This window comes from Lepus europaeus, chromosome 3 (genome assembly GCF_033115175.1).
Source record: "Lepus europaeus isolate LE1 chromosome 3, mLepTim1.pri, whole genome shotgun sequence".
Lineage (NCBI taxonomy): Eukaryota > Metazoa > Chordata > Mammalia > Lagomorpha > Leporidae > Lepus > Lepus europaeus.
The window spans coordinates 156,776,003-156,791,979 of NC_084829.1; the positions used below are offsets into that span (position 1 = coordinate 156,776,003).

General features: G+C 43.4%; 1 protein-coding gene across 1 annotated transcript in view; it reads right to left on the bottom strand.

The window, feature by feature from the left end:
- Window positions 1-320: 320 nt before the first annotated feature.
- NOX3 (NADPH oxidase 3) overlaps window positions 321-15,977 on the bottom strand; it is a 63,824-nt gene continuing 48,167 nt past the window's right edge. Inside the window, exons 11-13 of the mRNA XM_062187772.1 lie at window positions 14,482-14,628; window positions 10,929-11,053; window positions 321-447 (exon numbers count right to left, since the gene is read on the bottom strand). Of these exons, the coding sequence (XP_062043756.1) occupies window positions 321-447; window positions 10,929-11,053; window positions 14,482-14,628 (399 nt within the window). The remainder of the gene's footprint in view (window positions 448-10,928; window positions 11,054-14,481; window positions 14,629-15,977) is intronic.

The window sequence follows — 15,977 nt, forward strand, 5'->3', positions numbered from 1 at the left end:
AATGTCCATCACCTAATCTGGGTGGTCCATGAGTTAAGAATAACTTATACATTTTAAAATTATGAAGACAATTAAAAACTATGTCATGTAAGAAAACTACATGACATTTGACTTTAGTGTGTATAAATAAAGCTTTATTGGAACACAGTCACACACCCCCCACTAGCTAACGCCTCTGTTTGCAACTACTCTGGGACACTGAGCCATGTGATTGCATTCCACCCTGCAGAAACTCTTAAGTGATTTCTCTTTACTGGAAAAGTTTCCTGACCCACATGATTGCAGCCACTTACACCATGAAAGGAGTTTACCTCCGAAGTCTAGAAGCTTTCCTTGTTGTAATAAAAATGTACACCCCTGGGGTCAGCTGATGAATACAAGCGGCACATCCTTTGAAGCGTCTTTGAGAGAGCGCTGGGTCCACAGAAAAACACGCCAATGCTGCTGCTGCGGGAGGAGCGAGAACAGGCAAGTGTTATCCCGGCAAGCCCGAGCAGAAGCAAGACGCGATCAGGGAGTCAGGGAGTGCTTTTAGACTGGCTATTTATTTGTCTGTGTCTGCCTCCCTCGGTTCTGAGATTCCCTGTGCCTGCTCTGAGCACCTGCTCTCTCCCAGGTTCCCAGAGTCCTGTCATGCCCCGCATTACACAGGTAGGGGAAGCCTGAAGGCGGCAGGGGCTATGATAACTGTGCAGGGGCTTCTGAGACACAGACCCAAGCATCTGGATTTTGGTCAGGTGGCTTTGATCAGCAGCCTCTCCCTGAGAGCCGAAGCTGATCTGTTTTTTTCTCATTGCTGTAGTCCCAGTTCTTGAAAAAGTGTCTAGCATACTGTAGACAAACTCCATGTTTGTTGAATGAGTGACGAAATGGCTGGGCTGCTTATTGTTTATGTGGGCTCTCGGGCAAAGCTCTAGACCTCAGTGCCTACATTTGTGAAACAAAAATGATGACCACTACGTTGTATATTTCATCAAAAGCAAAATGAGGTGATGCATTCAAAAAGGTTTAAAAAGGGTTAGCCGTTACCATTCTTCCGTTCCACCCTGCCTATTTTATAGATAACAGAATTTATGCTCAATTAATAGCTACTTAACTTATTTCTCCTGTTGGAATTACTTGAAGGTTCACGCAAGGCCAGAGGAAGAGCTAAAAGGACGGAGACATTGCTAAAAATGTAGTCACCCAGACATTGTCATCTCTGGTCATGGCGTTCCAGAAAACAGCATTGAAGAGAGATGCTTCCATATAAGAACCCTTGCACGGCTGCTCAAGTCCCTGGTGACCCTATTCATATTATAGCACCATCTTGGTGCAGGGGTTCAGGGTGTCTCTGGAAGTTGGGATACGTCCCTCTCTATAGGGGCGTACAGACACTGGCTCTTTTATTCTCTAGTCTTGAGTAGTGTTATTCCATGTAGCATTTTCCCAATTTCTGGCCTAAGTTGGATGGACGATTCTAGTCTAGGACCAAAGCTCTCACGCTTTGTTGTGCATAACATCATCTGCGCAGACTGTGAAAACTCAGATCCCAGGCTTGACTCTAAGGAATGCATGTTTAGTGATGTGCCCAGATGATACTGAGGGAGATCATCCTATCAGCCACAGTTTAAAGGACAATGTCTCAAGGAAGAGAGCCCCAGTCTGCCCTGCTGCAGCTGTTTTTCCGCCTCCGACTTTTGTTGGGCAGTGTCCTGTAGCGTAGCTCCTCCCCGCACCGTTCTCTGCCCTGTGTCAGAGCTGCACTTTCATTATGTGTTCAAGGACCGTAATATTGGCAGCAGAAGTCAACGTTCCAATCACAGTTGAAACCCAAGCTTCAAAGGCACTTATCAAATGGCTTCATTTATAAACGACAACATGTTTAAATGTATAAGCACTGCTTTCAAAGATATCATTTCCATGGCTAAATTAAAAAAAAAAAAGTTCTTTCTTGGAAAATAGTTCCTATTGAAGAAATATGACTCAATGAAGCAATTTGAGGGCTTTGTGGAAATAAAAGGCGAGGGTGATGAGTGCCCTTGGTTTCACCACTCAGCTGCAGGTAGCCTGGGGCTTGTTAATTATCTTCTTGGAGCCCTCCCTCATATCCTCAGGTATAAAATGGGGGAGGGGGAACGGTTGCGCTTGGCTTTGAGACGAGCTGTGACCCTCTGCTTGGCACATGGTGAGCTCCCTGTAACCGTGACTTGACATCAGTGTCTCCCTCCCACCCCGCCGCCCCCCTCCCCGCCCCGCCATGCTGACTGCTGGGGTCTGCCTGCCCCGCAGCTGAATGGAAGATGGGTTGTGAGATGCTAACCCAGAGGTGAATAGGGATGCACTGGCATCAGCACTTCGTCTTTTCAGCTCCGGACTGCAACAGTTTGAGTGACAGAAGGGTCAGATGAGACCCTTCCCAGCGAGGAGTCAAGGCTGAGCTTTGTGTCTGAGGGCCAGAGGTATCCTTGCATCTATTTTCAAAGATGCTGTGTTGGGTGGTGATGTTTTCCATGAGTGCAGATGTCACCAAAGAGATTTCCCATTGGCCCATGCCCAACAGGCTAACACTGTGCTTTCGTTCGCAGCCACAGAGGCTGTGTGCAGAAGCTGATGATGTTCTTTGATGCTCTGCCTTTAAGAGTCCATTTCAAAGGACTCTGATTGCTGGCTGCCAGGTGTACCATGGGTGTCCCCAGCACTTCACAGCTCCCCTGCCTCTTTTGAAGTTGCGGCTGCTACACTGCACAGCTAAGAACACAGCTCCGTGGACTCAGGGTCCACGACTGTCATTGTGATGTAATCGCCCAAAAGTCTCACGGCGGCCATTCATTATCCACCAGCGCCTCGCCAGCTCTGTGCGCCTTGTTCTCCACCATATGCCATTCTGCCGGTCGCTTTGCTTACACTCCATGGCATTTAGGACTCCAAGGGCAGACTGCTCGTCTCGAATGCACAGAGCCGAGAATCCGTGCAAAGTGGATAAGGCACAGATGCGGCAGCTTTTTGCTTTTTTCTTTTAAAAAAAAAAAAATGAGGCAAAAGACAAGCGCAACAGAATCTTAATGGGGTTGGTAAAGAAAAAGTCTTCTATAAAATTTAATTACCGATGATTACTTAGAATTAAAAAAAAAAAAGATTCTCTGCAAAAGAAGTATAAAAACATGAGGTGCTATTTATTCTTCAGTTTACAGCCTGCGAACTGCCGAGCTTGCAACACACGTGAGGAGCTGGATCAGGGACCACGTTAATGGCATTGATCAGTCGGGGCTGCTGACTTTGATGGGAAAAGGACACATTTTACACAGGCTGCAAAGATGGTTAACATTCACAGTGTTATTTTTAGCTCCGGTAAACAATAAAGAAACTCCTCCTTCTCCTTGTATATTTGCTAAATAACTGTGGTGCTCTCCTCTGTGGGACTGGTGCATTTTTCCAAAACAGTTCAGCGATGCTATGCATGAAAGACATCCAAAATATCACCCACCAGGAGATTTAAGCCCAGCAGATATATGGGAGTGTGGGCGCGCCTGCAAGTAATCCCACCACCGTGCCTGATTCCCAGGTTCTGCTGCCGTGAGCCCTTCTCTCTTTAAATTGTATGTTTGTTTTTATGTGTTGGCTTTTATGCTTTGTAAGTTATAACCCTGTAGGGGCAGACCCTAAACCCCATTTAAAAAAAAATCAAATTACTTTACACCCTGAGTGCATTCTGCAAATAAAATCGATAAACAGAAGCTTCCTGCGGATTTATGGAGACTTAGAAAGAGGACAACGAGAGCAGCTCTCTGTGTATCGGACGCTGGACACGGCTGCTGCCTGAGCTGTCCACTAGAAATGCCCCTGTCTGACCCATCTCATAATTAGACTTTGTGTAGCTGCTTCTCCATAACCATACATGGTATTGTGCTGGTTGGCTTTTACTCTTTGAAGTCCTATCTCCCAACGTAGAGCAGCCTGCACCATTCTGGGCCCAATTACTCAGATGAACTCAGAGCTGTGGCTGTCCCCAGCAGTGTGCACCTTGACACCCTTCTCCTGCCTACTTCACACTCACTCTGCCATCTGTGGCAACCAGAGCTGGCTGGCTGGGGCTCCTGTCCACCTTCCTCACCCATTTCTTCCTCACCCATGCTCTTGCCAGCCATTCTGCCAGGCCATGAAGTCCATGGACATGGTCACTGCCTTTGAAGAGCTCATAGTGGACCAGGGAGAAAATCAGAGCAGCTGACTTGTAGATTGGGTTCCAGGAAATGGGAGAGCCAATCCTCACCAAGCCTGCTCCCTTCATCACTCCAGAACTCTAAAACCCAAAGGTACTTCAAGACGTTCGTTGAAAATAGAATTAAAAGATAAAGTTATTTTGAAAGTGTTGAAATAATTATTTTCATAATACCCATTTTCCATGAACTTTTTAAAGTTCCATTGTATGTTCATCCGTAAGTAACTGACTATTGTGGCATAACTAATGACTTGACAAATGATACCATCAAAGAAATTTTGCAGAATAATGATAAATCCACCCTGTACTCACCCATCTCCCTAATCCCTAGACCACAAAGTAATTCCAATATTTTCCCTTGAATCTTTAGTTGGTCATAACTAGGAAGTTAGAAGTCCTCTGGTGGAAAAGTAATATTTAAATACGCTGGCAATATCCTTGCCATCCATATGTTTATGGCTTTATTTTTCTCATGCAGCTATCATTTATCATGTGTTGGATTTCCATACAAGTCTATTTCTTTGAGTATTCTGAACATTTTAGCCATGTAATGAATGTTTAGGATAGCACATTAAAGAGCCCTGTATGCTATAATCAGAATGTTAATTTCTTAAAAATATCGTGTAAAAGCATTTGCCCATATGCACGTACAAATGAGAATTGAAGGCTGTGCACACAAGCAAATGTAGTTCCAGATGGACACATTTCCTTAATTTAGTATAAAGGTATTTTTACATTTCTGAAAACAATGGATCTTCGAAAACACATTCACGTAATATGGGTGCCAAGCCTCCAGTCCTACGATAAGCCAACATCTTTCTGCAGGTCGGGCTGGTTTGACCTGTTCCAAGAAGTGGAGGTACTCTTCTACTCTTTATTTTTTCCCTTAGATAAAAGAAACACTTCTGGTGACATCATGAAAAAATGTCTAAATAGTTTATGTGTTTATGGTCATTAATTACATACAGTTTACATCTACAATGCATGAAGTTAATAACAGATAAGCCAGAAAAAGCAAAACATAAATATTATCTGAAGTGTAAGATAAAGACTGAAGGCCTATGGAAAGGCCTCTTATTCAATTAATTACAAACAGTTGATCCACGAGTTTAGAAGGTTGACTCTATGTGCAGTGTGTGTTTAGCAGAAAAGTAGGTTGGTGTGACTTTCATTTTCATTCTGTTTACCTTCTTGGAAACGATCCTGTGATTTTTTTGAACATTTGTCTAAAAGCTTGGGAACATATTGAGAAAGTTTCAAAAAAAAATAAAATGCAGCTCCCATATCTGTAAAGACCCATTTCTATAGATTAAAAAAAAAAAACGATGCATGTATTTAATTGGCTTATTGACTTTAATTGGGAGAATGATTTTCATTGCTTTTGTTTAGAGTATTTTTCTGTGCGTGTCTAACTGAAGTAATATACACGCAAACGTGAGTTTGGGCATATTAATAAAAGACATTTTTTGCAGATCTACTTACTCTTTGTTGATGATCCTTTAAAGCTATATTTGTGTTTTTGTAATACAACTGATATAATTACCAAAATTAATTACAAATACAAACAATAGAATCCACTTTCCTGTTTTCAGTCTTTCATCTATTTTTAATTTTTCTTCCCTCTTCCTTATTTGTATTCATTTTGATGCCATCCATTTGTTTCTCTATTACTGTTATTTTTGCAATTTTCTGGTTCCTTTATAGCTTGAACTACTCTCTTTGATCTGCTTCCCTTCAAGCTTTATTTTTGGTGCTGTTTTTCATGTTCTATAAAAAAATACTTTTGCCCCTCTTTCTTTTATCCTTCTGATTTAACTCCTTCCTCTTAGAACAAGGGCTAACTCTGGCTTTGGGTGAAGAGGTAGCTGCTTTTAAACGCTAAGTCCTGAGCACCCTTGGCTCCGCACCGATGAATAAAATGGTTGAGAGCTGCCTACTTCAAAGGCGCTCAGGAACAAAGAACCTTTTCTGAAGCCACTAACAAACCCACCAATTCCTTCTGACCCATCTTTGCCTAAAAGATAGGAACTAATGGCAGGACAGGCCTGTCTTGTACAAGTTGCCAAGTAGGCCTGGGAACAAATATATCCTTGACATAATAAGGGGAAAACATACTGTTTATCTCTTTAATAACCATCTTGAGGAAAATTAATGTTACTTTGTCCTTTGTGCAGAACAGTAATTGGATTGTGTGTTTCATTTCTATCTGGACAAAGGCCAGGATATTGAAATACTTCTCAATATTAGATTTTCTTGTTTAAAAATTAGATTTTATTGGCATTCTCTTTCCGAGATTTCTTCATTAAAAGCTTCATTAAACATAAATCTTCTTTTACACAGCAGAAAACAAAATTATTTTAAGGAGGTCATTTTAAAAGTCTTTTGGAAGGGTGGTGTTAAGCTTGTGACTGGAGACTTGTCATTTCCCAGGGATGTGGCATTCCAGGGATCAAATCATAATCGACTTTGTCTACATGTGACTAATGTTAATTACAATGATGCTGGAAGCTTTAGCACGTTGCTATGTTGTAGCGTCTAAGGCTATAACAAATATGGTGTTTTTAAAAATGGAGGCGGGGGAAGGCATTTGGCTTAGCTGTTAGGACTCCAGTTAGGGCCCTGTGTCCCAAAGTAGGGTTGTGTTCAGTCCTGGCTTCAATCTTTAGCTCCTGCTCCTGATTCTAGTTCCTTGCTAACGCAGAGATCCTATGAGGCAGCAGTGATGTTTTGATTCACTGGGCTCTGGGCACTCATGTGGGAGACTGGGGTTGGGTTCCAGGCTCCTGGCTTTAGCCGCAGCCTAGTCCTGGCTGCTGCAGGCATTTGGGAAGGAAAGCACCAGATGGGAACTCCTTCTGTCTCCCTGTCTGTCTCCTGCCCCTCCCCAAATTTTGCTTTTGGAATTGGAGTCCAGGCAGTACTAGAAAGGGCTTGCTTTAGTGGCATCTAAATCTTGGGGGCCTCTTCTACCCTGGAAGAGATAAAGCATCCATCAGGGAGACAATATTTGCATGGCCACTGTGCTGAAAGCTGCAGTTGGGCTTTAATTACGTCCTGCCCTTGGCTGTGATTACGGCTTCTGAACAGGAACGAGCACGCTCCACACACGGCAAGCGGGAAGTGACAGTGAGATAATTTTCCCAGCTTAAAAGTGCTGCCTACTCCTCACAGCCGGCAAATGTTGGACGGGCTCACTTCTCCACCCTGCACAACGTTGTTGCCTGGGCAGAGTTTGTGCAAGCCCAGTGGTGCCCTCGCTTCCTTGACGCTCTGTGTTGCTGGCTCACGTTATTGCGGGAAAGGAGATAATGAAGCCATTTGGTTTTGAAAGGCCTTCCCTACTGGGCAGCAAAACTCAAATGAACAAGTCCTGGGAACTATGTCAATAAGGGCCAGCCCTAACCAAGAGAGGGACTTATGGGTAAGAACCTAAAACCAACATAGGTGTGCTGCTTGCAAAACGGGAACATTCATTCTGTGATGGTGAAAAAACAGGGTGTAAAGCACGTGCCAAAGAGTAGATCTTTCTCCCAAAAGGAGAAAATAGCAAAGAAAACCATGGCTGTCGCACATGAGCTTTTGTGCTATTTTGTGAGCTTCTATCTATACTCCTTTAAAGGAAGCTGCAGATGAAATTACCCCATCTCTGCTGTGGACAAGAAGCAGATGAGTGCGAGGTAAGGGGTGGTAACTCTCAGGGCTCAGAGGAAGGTGTGAGCCTAGAAGCCAGGACTGGGTGTTGAGTTGCAGCCCAGTGGAACTGGATTCCGAGGGGCCAGAGGCCAGGATGGGTTAGAAGCACCGCCTTTGGAGAGAAGGTAGACAGGCAGGACTGGATTCCAGGCCAAGTGTCAAGGCAAGAAGACCAAGTGGACCAAGTGGGTTTTAGGAAGTGGTGCCAGGAATAAAATGTCTCCAAGGTCAGTTGCCATAGGCAGGCAGCTCTATTAATAGGATAGCTGAGGCTGTGCCCCTGGGGAGAAACCAAGATTGGAAGACATTTTGCAGCTGTCCACTCTCTTCTCCTCCAACCCTGAAGTCAGAAGGTAAGCTTTTCCTGGGTGTTTGAGTTGGCAATCTTACTCTGGCTGACTCCAGGCCAGAAGTCCTCACAGGTCTCCTCTCTACGCTGGGGCTGGGCATGGGGTGTTCAGAAGATTGGCTCTCCTCCCTGAGCACTCTCATCCTAGGGCCAGGGCTTCTCAGGCTACTGGAGCTCAGGACATAGACAGGCCTGGCAGGGTCTCACAGAGCAAAGGCTGGTTCAAGTCAGAGTAACTCCTTGTGGGAGGAGGAGACTGGAATTGGAGCTCTGTGACCCTCACATGACCACCTGGTCACTCCTTCTACGAATAGCTCATCCAGGAAAGTCCAAAATTCAATGAGAATTGATAACGAAGAAAACGACATAGTTCTGGTATAGCATATAAGAAAAAAGTAAAAAGGGAGCAACCAACTTGACTGAAAGATGAAAAACACTTCCAGAAAAGTAGTCTATGGAGCAGAAAAAATACTAGGGGACTTCAAAAAGTTAATGAAACAAAACCCCTATGAAGCAAGGCCACCAAGCAGAAATACAGGAACCCAGGGAAGAGATGGCATGGCCGTAGGAAGTTCCCAGAGATGGACAAGTAGTAATATCTCCGTAGTAATGTCTCCATAGTAATGTCTCCATAGTAATGTCTCTGTAGTAATGTCTCTGTAGTAATGTCTCCATAGTAATGTCTCCGTAGTAATGTCTCAGTAGTAATGTCTCTGTAGTAATATCTCCGTAGTAAAGTCTCCATAGTAATGTCTCCGTAGTAATGTCTCCATAGTAATGTCTCCATAGTAATGTCTCAGTAGATATCACTGCTGCCCCCCTAACCCACGCTACCAGCTTTGCCTACTCCTCGATGGCCTCTCCACTTCTGTCCTGCGCCCTGTACAATCTGTTCTCTTCCAGTGGCCAGAGTGACTCCATGTCACTATTCTCCCAGCCCTCTGAGAGTGAAATGCAGAGTCTTAGAACGACCTGGACCGTCCCCCAGTGCCTGCGACCGTCCCCCAGTGCCTCTGCAAAGGCCATCTTCTGCTTGTTTCCCTGGCACCTTCTCTGTTAAACCGCAGCCTCCTGGGTCATGCTAGGAACTATGTCTGCTGCCTCAGGGCCTTGGCACATGCTTGTTATCAGTAATGCACACAGCACCATCCTCCACTTCTTTTCTCAAATGTGGAAACTGTTATTGAAAGAAGAAAATACTCCAACATGCTGACTTTCAAGAGTCACAGATGAGGCCAGCGCTGTGGCCTAGCGGGTAAAGCCTTCACCTGCAGTGCTGGCATCCTATCTGGGTGCTGTTCGAGTCCTGGCTGCTCCACTTCTGAACCAGCTCTCTGCTTTGGCCTGGGAAAGCAGAAGATGGCCCAAGTGCTTGGGCCCCTGCACCTGCATGGGAGACCTGGAAGAAGCTTCTGGCTCCTGGCTTCGGATTAGTGCAGCTCTGGCCATTGTAGCCATCTGGGGAGTGAACCAGCGGATGGAAGACCTTTCTGTATTTCTGTCTCTCTGTCTGTCTCCGTCTCTCTTTCTCTCTCTCTGCCTCTGCCTCTCGGTAACTGTGCCTTTCAAATAAATAAATAAATCTTAAAAAAGAAGAGTCATAGATGATAAAGGCACAAAGACTGTTAACATAGATTGTTAACTGCTTGCATTAGAACTTGACTCTTTCCCAAGCTCTCCAACATACTACAGTTAGCTTTAACTTATGAGCACAACACTATGAGTGGACACTATCATTCACGTTTTACCATGGGACACATTAGCTCAAATAAGCTATCTTGTCCAAGGTCACACCACCAGGAGCTTCTAGCAGCAGGAAATATAAGCTGCACTCCAGTTGTATGGCTCCAGAGCAAGCGCTATGTAATTATGATTATTATTACATAATTATTATTATGCAACAATAACGATAGGATAAGTAAAAGGACAATAACAATAATAATCACATAATGACAGCAGCTAACACCAAGTACTCTGGGAAAAAACACAGTTTCGGGCACTTCACATGCATTCACTGATTCAATCTTTACAGAACTGTAGGAAGTGAGCTTATTATTATTATTTTATTTATTTATTTCATCTTAAAGCTTTTACTCAGACATGATGGCAAATTATTATTATTTGCAGTTTACAGAGGCGGAGATTGGGGCAAAAGCAGCATAGATAACCTGGCCAAGGTCAAGTGGTGGCAGTGGCAGAGCCAGGATTTACACCAGGTATTCAAACTCTGGATGCTGGATCCTTAGCCAGCACCCTAAATCTCTGCTTGGCCTTACAATATTTCCCCCCTGCTTTTGTAAGACATGCTAGGTACAGGGTATAGGTAGACATAAGTGAATCCTTTAGTTGGATAATTAAGGGAAGACCGTACTCACTCAAGATTTCTTGAAGGCATATGTCATTTAAGACATACCATTCTTAAACTTAAAATCTTAAAAAATCTTAAACCATAATCTTAAACTGAGGGTAAGCATGATTCAACATAATCAATAATTGTCGGAGACTGCCAGCCAGTTAAGCAGAGGTTTGAGGTTCGTGAAATATATCTTGACCATCCTTTTCCAAGGGAGATATTTTATCTTAGAGCAAGATGCACAGTCCTACAGATTAACTTTCCATTTCAGCAACAACTTGTATTTCCCCAGAGAGGCCCCCAGCAGGCAGAGGAAAAAGAGCTCGCCTTACCTGGGGTGATTGTAGGCTATCTGCTTGAATTCGTCGTCCCAGTTAGGTCTCCCGTAGAAGGTTTTCTGCTTTAAGCCTGTAATCACGTCAGTATTCTCATCCCAGTGTAAAGCTATGTGAAGAGCCTAAAGGAAAATGTGGTATCAGATGATATTTAGAAAAAAAAGAGGATCCTTCTATAAATAAAGAATGAAGTAGCTATGCTCATTTGTCGATGTAGCATACTTTATTTATTTATTTTTTTTAGCAGGGCTGGGAATGCTTATCATGATGAGCAGATATCACAGACATTGCATTTTAGGGCAAGTGTGCTGCCTCATTTATTTTTGCACCGGGCCTCACTGGAACGAAGTGCCTCCTTAAATGTAGTAGGTGTGCATGTCAGTAGCTTAGAAAGGATATTTTCTTGGAAAAGTTGAGCATAATACAGTAAATATGGTGAGGAAAAAGCAGGACTAAAGGACTCCCTTACTTCTGACAAAACTTCTCCAAAATTAATCTTCACCTGCTGTCCCCATTCACTTAATGGCAAACCCTGGGGATTTAAGAAGGGCACTGCCAGATTTAAAGTGCCATGAAATCTCTGGGACGAAGCTGGATCTTGTAATCAGATCTGCCTGCTGGGTTGAAACAGTTTGATAGACAGCTGTCTCTTGGTACCCACAGGGGATTTGTTCTAGGACTGTCCCCTCCCCATGTACCATGGGGGACACAAAAATCTCTTCTATAAAGTGGTGTAGTATTTGCATACAACTCTGCACATCCTTCCGTGTCCTTTACATCATCTCTCGATTATTTACAATACCTAATACAAGATAAAGGCTATGAAAATAATTGCTATCTTATATTGTTTATGCAGTAACAACAAGAAAAACAGCCTGACATGTTCCCTTTATAGGATCTCTTTTTTTTCTGACTATTTTGATCACTGTTGGTTGATGCAGAACCACAGATGCAGAACCAAAGATCTGAAGGCTGACTGTTTACTGTTAGAGTTCAAGTTCTGGCAGACAGGATGTGATGGCCAAATAGCAGGGGTGCATGGTTGGAATTCTGTGCCCAACCATTTGCCTTCAAATTAAGCCAATCCAGGCATCATGTAACTAACTAATGGCTGGTAAGGAAGAGCAGGGGCTCCATCCATCCCTCACAATCACTTCTCAAATTGCTGTGATTTCTTAAGCTCTTGCCGAATTTGGTAGCAACTGGATTCTTGCCTCCTGGGGTCTGTGTCCTGAGCTCACCCTTCAGGCCCATTAGTAGCCCTGGAGCTCACGTGTCTTGGCTTTTGGTGCCCAATTTGCTCTTATCTCTTACTCTTCCTGAAGCCACCAGTTTGGATAACAACCATGCTGGGCCCAATTCATATGCCAGCTTCCTGCTGTGAGCCTGACTTCGAGGGCTGGTCTTTCCTCCAGTCTAAGAAAGCAGCTAAGGCCACGGAGGTTCAGCAGACTATGGCATATAATGGAAGTGTCCGGGCTGGAGTCTCAGAAATCCAGGCTGCTGGAAGTTGACATCATGCAGATTAGCCCCTAGATATCTGCGCTACTATTGGGAAAGAGATGGAGAATAGGAGCAGTCGAGAGAGAATGGAACAAATGACAGAGGAGTGACAGGTCAGGGAGGGGGAAGAGCAGGGACCAAGTTTGGGAAGCGTGGATGCATGGCATGGTGGCGGCCACATGGCATGGGCATCGCTAGTGTCAGAGCAAAAGGTGGGGGTGAGGCTGTGGGTGGGGGTCCCGTTGAGAAGGGTCTGAGAGTTCTTGGTAAGACGTTTGGGCATGATTTCCTGAAACACTAAGGGAGGTGGGTGGGGGCTCTCCCTTCTGAACGTTTGTGGTGCCACCAATCATTGATGTTCAAACATTTGGAATTATACTTGGTTCCATATTTCTCAGCCCAATGTTCAGCTAATCTCCAAACTCCGCTGATTTGCCCTTCACAATACCTCTTCCATCTGTCGCTTCTGTTCCTGTCATCTTGCCACTTTGAGTTTGTGGGATTCGGTTTAACAATTGGTTATTTCTAAAACAGTCTCTTGATTCTTGAAATACTGACAGAATGCACCAATTATTTTTTTCTTAAATGTTGAGATAAGTGATTTCATGCTTGGAATTTGAGCATCTAAAGAATTTCCAATATGTCATGGCAAAAATTTAAGAAGACATTTATTTTAATCTTCTCATATTTAGAAGAAAAATATTATATTTTACAGCCTCCTCTTGGGAGTGGCAGAGATGGGGGGGGAGGTAGAGTGGTGTTGTCACAAATCAGTTTCACTTATGAGAACCTGTCTCACAGCTCCCAGATGACAAGGCTGCCTCGGTGGACACTTGGGAGCAGTTTACTGGAGTAGTAGGAGGACCACATGGTGCTAGGAAGCACAAGACAAAGGCTGCATCTGTACTGCACCAACTGTATCATCAGTCAAAATCCCTCTTGAATAGGGAAAATGTTTGTTTGGAAAACATAATTAACACTATATAATTCATTAAGATGTTTCAAGCCTAGTTCCCAAGAAACCTACATTTCAAATTATCCCAGAGGATTAAATATTTAAGGAGGACTGCAAATAAGACCATAAAAATTCATTAAGCTACTGAATTTCAAGCAAAGTCTGTTCATTTGCAGAAGCCCAGAGTCAAATTATAAGGATGCTCTGTAGGGTCAGTGTGTGTGTGTGTATGTGTGTGTGTGTAAGACAAACACAGAGAGCATTCATTTGTAAATTTAGAGATTAAAGCAAATCTCTGTGGCTCAAACACACTTTCTTTAAAAGTCTGAATCAGTGAGAGCTGCTAAGGAGGTGCTGATTAGAATATACATTGTGTAACCTAGAAATCACTTTATTGCTAACTCTCATATTGGAGGAGTTAAAATGGATTAAAATGCATTAATCATCATTGAATCTTACCAACATGGAAATACTAACATAATCAGTATTTTGGTATACATGGCTGTGGTAACCTCAACCTTAATATTTCATTAATAAAATATACAGAAGAACATACTGATCTTAGACATCTAAGTAAACACGCAAACACTTCCTAAGAACACCTTAAGAAAAAGAAATTTCTAGATAAATCATGTATTCATAATTATCTTCGATAGGCACTCACATACTTTACAATACAAAATGCCAAGTGTAAACACCTAGGGATCTGTTCTGTTGAACTCAGAACAGCTCAAAGCATAGGATTAGATCCAATCTGCAACTCATCAGCATGCTACACCCAATCAATAATGTTTGCTTGATGCCACTCTTAAAGTGACAAATGCAATTTTATTTGAGATTTCCAACCCTGAATTATCTTCTGTTCATATTTATCCTATTTGGTATTCCTCAGCAAGTTACTTTATGTTTTTTGATTGCTATGCCCTGGCTAATTCTTTCTAATCTGGTTTTTCTTTATTTTCATTTCCTTTCTAAGGACACAAAAAGGATTCTTTCATGTCACTGGGTAGCTACATAGCTGACGGCTCTTCTCCTCTTTGCTGTCTATTAAACAAATTAGGTAATACAGCTCATTTTCAGTCTTCTCAATACCTGGTCTTCATCCCAGCCAGTGAGAAATATACGGTAACTCAGAAAGTGAGTTTTCCCTTGTTCGCTCATCTGTGTTTCCAGCGAGAGTAAGAGATCGGCAAACCACTCAAATGCCCTTGCATCCCGGCAGATCCAGTAGAAATACACCTGACAAGAGACAAGGCAAAAGAATGGATTGGTCCCACTTTTCATAATGGGCTGATAATGGCAGACTACTTTATCTCCATTAAATTATTGGAGCCCAAATGGGCACTTCTGCAAAATAACATGCCAGTCTCTGCCAGTGAACAAACAGTCACACTGTGATTTCTTTTGAAAAAAATTCACATTGTGTTTGAAAAAGCCCAGAGTGAATTCAGAGTCAGGAGCCTGCGGGCTGTGCCAGTTCCTCTGGCTGCGGATCAACTCGGCACGTTTCTGGCTGTGTGCTTCCTCAGAACAAGATTAATAATCGTAACTAGCCATGCCTTCCACGGCTCCCAAAGGGGGATAAACTGTGAGACCAACCCCTTCATCTTTACTTACGACCTAAGCTCGGGATTTGAACTCTCTGCCCCAGAGACCCCACAGGCTTGGGCACTAATCCACTTCACCAGCCCTGGCCTCTGGAGAGTGGAGATTATGGTAATTGCTGAATCAAGACACACAGGCCAGAAATTTGCTCTCAGCGAGACAGATCAGTGTCCAAGAAGGTGGGGCTGTGCCTGTGTGTCAATTGCTATGAGGACATTATGTTTGGGAGGATTTTTTTTTTTAATCTCTGTGTTGAACAAATGGCATGTGACAAGAAGTAGTGTGAATTTTCTAAAATAAAGGTTTAGTTTTGGAACTTTGAGTTTCAGATAATTGCTTCTAGAAGTAAGCACAGGAGATAAATCTATGAATGTTCCAGATTTTTCTCACACTCCTTCCTGCTGTTGCCATGGCTCATGCCTGTACCTTCTCCCCAAAGAGACACAGTGATTGGCTAACGACAGCTGTGAGGGACTCCTGACCCACCTGGTGTAACCCCACCTGCAAGCATCTTCCCGAAGAATCAGGGTTCTCTGCCATCAGCCTGCAAACTCACAATCAGATCATCAAAGCCATAGATGAGCTTTAATTAATCAATAAATCAAATTCACGAGGGAGGCAGAAATCATAGAATGTATTTCAAGGCTAAATATCTTGGCTATTCGGTTCAGATTTCTGTAGGAATTTGTAATATTGACAATCAGGAAAAGCAAAGCTGGTGAGGATAAGACTTCTTCTCCCAAGACTTACAGATTACGTATTTGCTGCACAGTTGCTATTTGGAAGGACATTTAACACATTAGTCTTGGAACAAATCACCCTCAGTCCCTAAGTATGACGGCCACACACACCCCCGCCCACCCCACCACCCCCCACACACCAAAGGAGGTCCTCTCTGATGTAGGCAGCAGGCCTTTGGCCCAGAAGTCAAGAGTAAGGGGGCCTGTTGCAACAAATACACACTGAAGACTTAGGACTATATA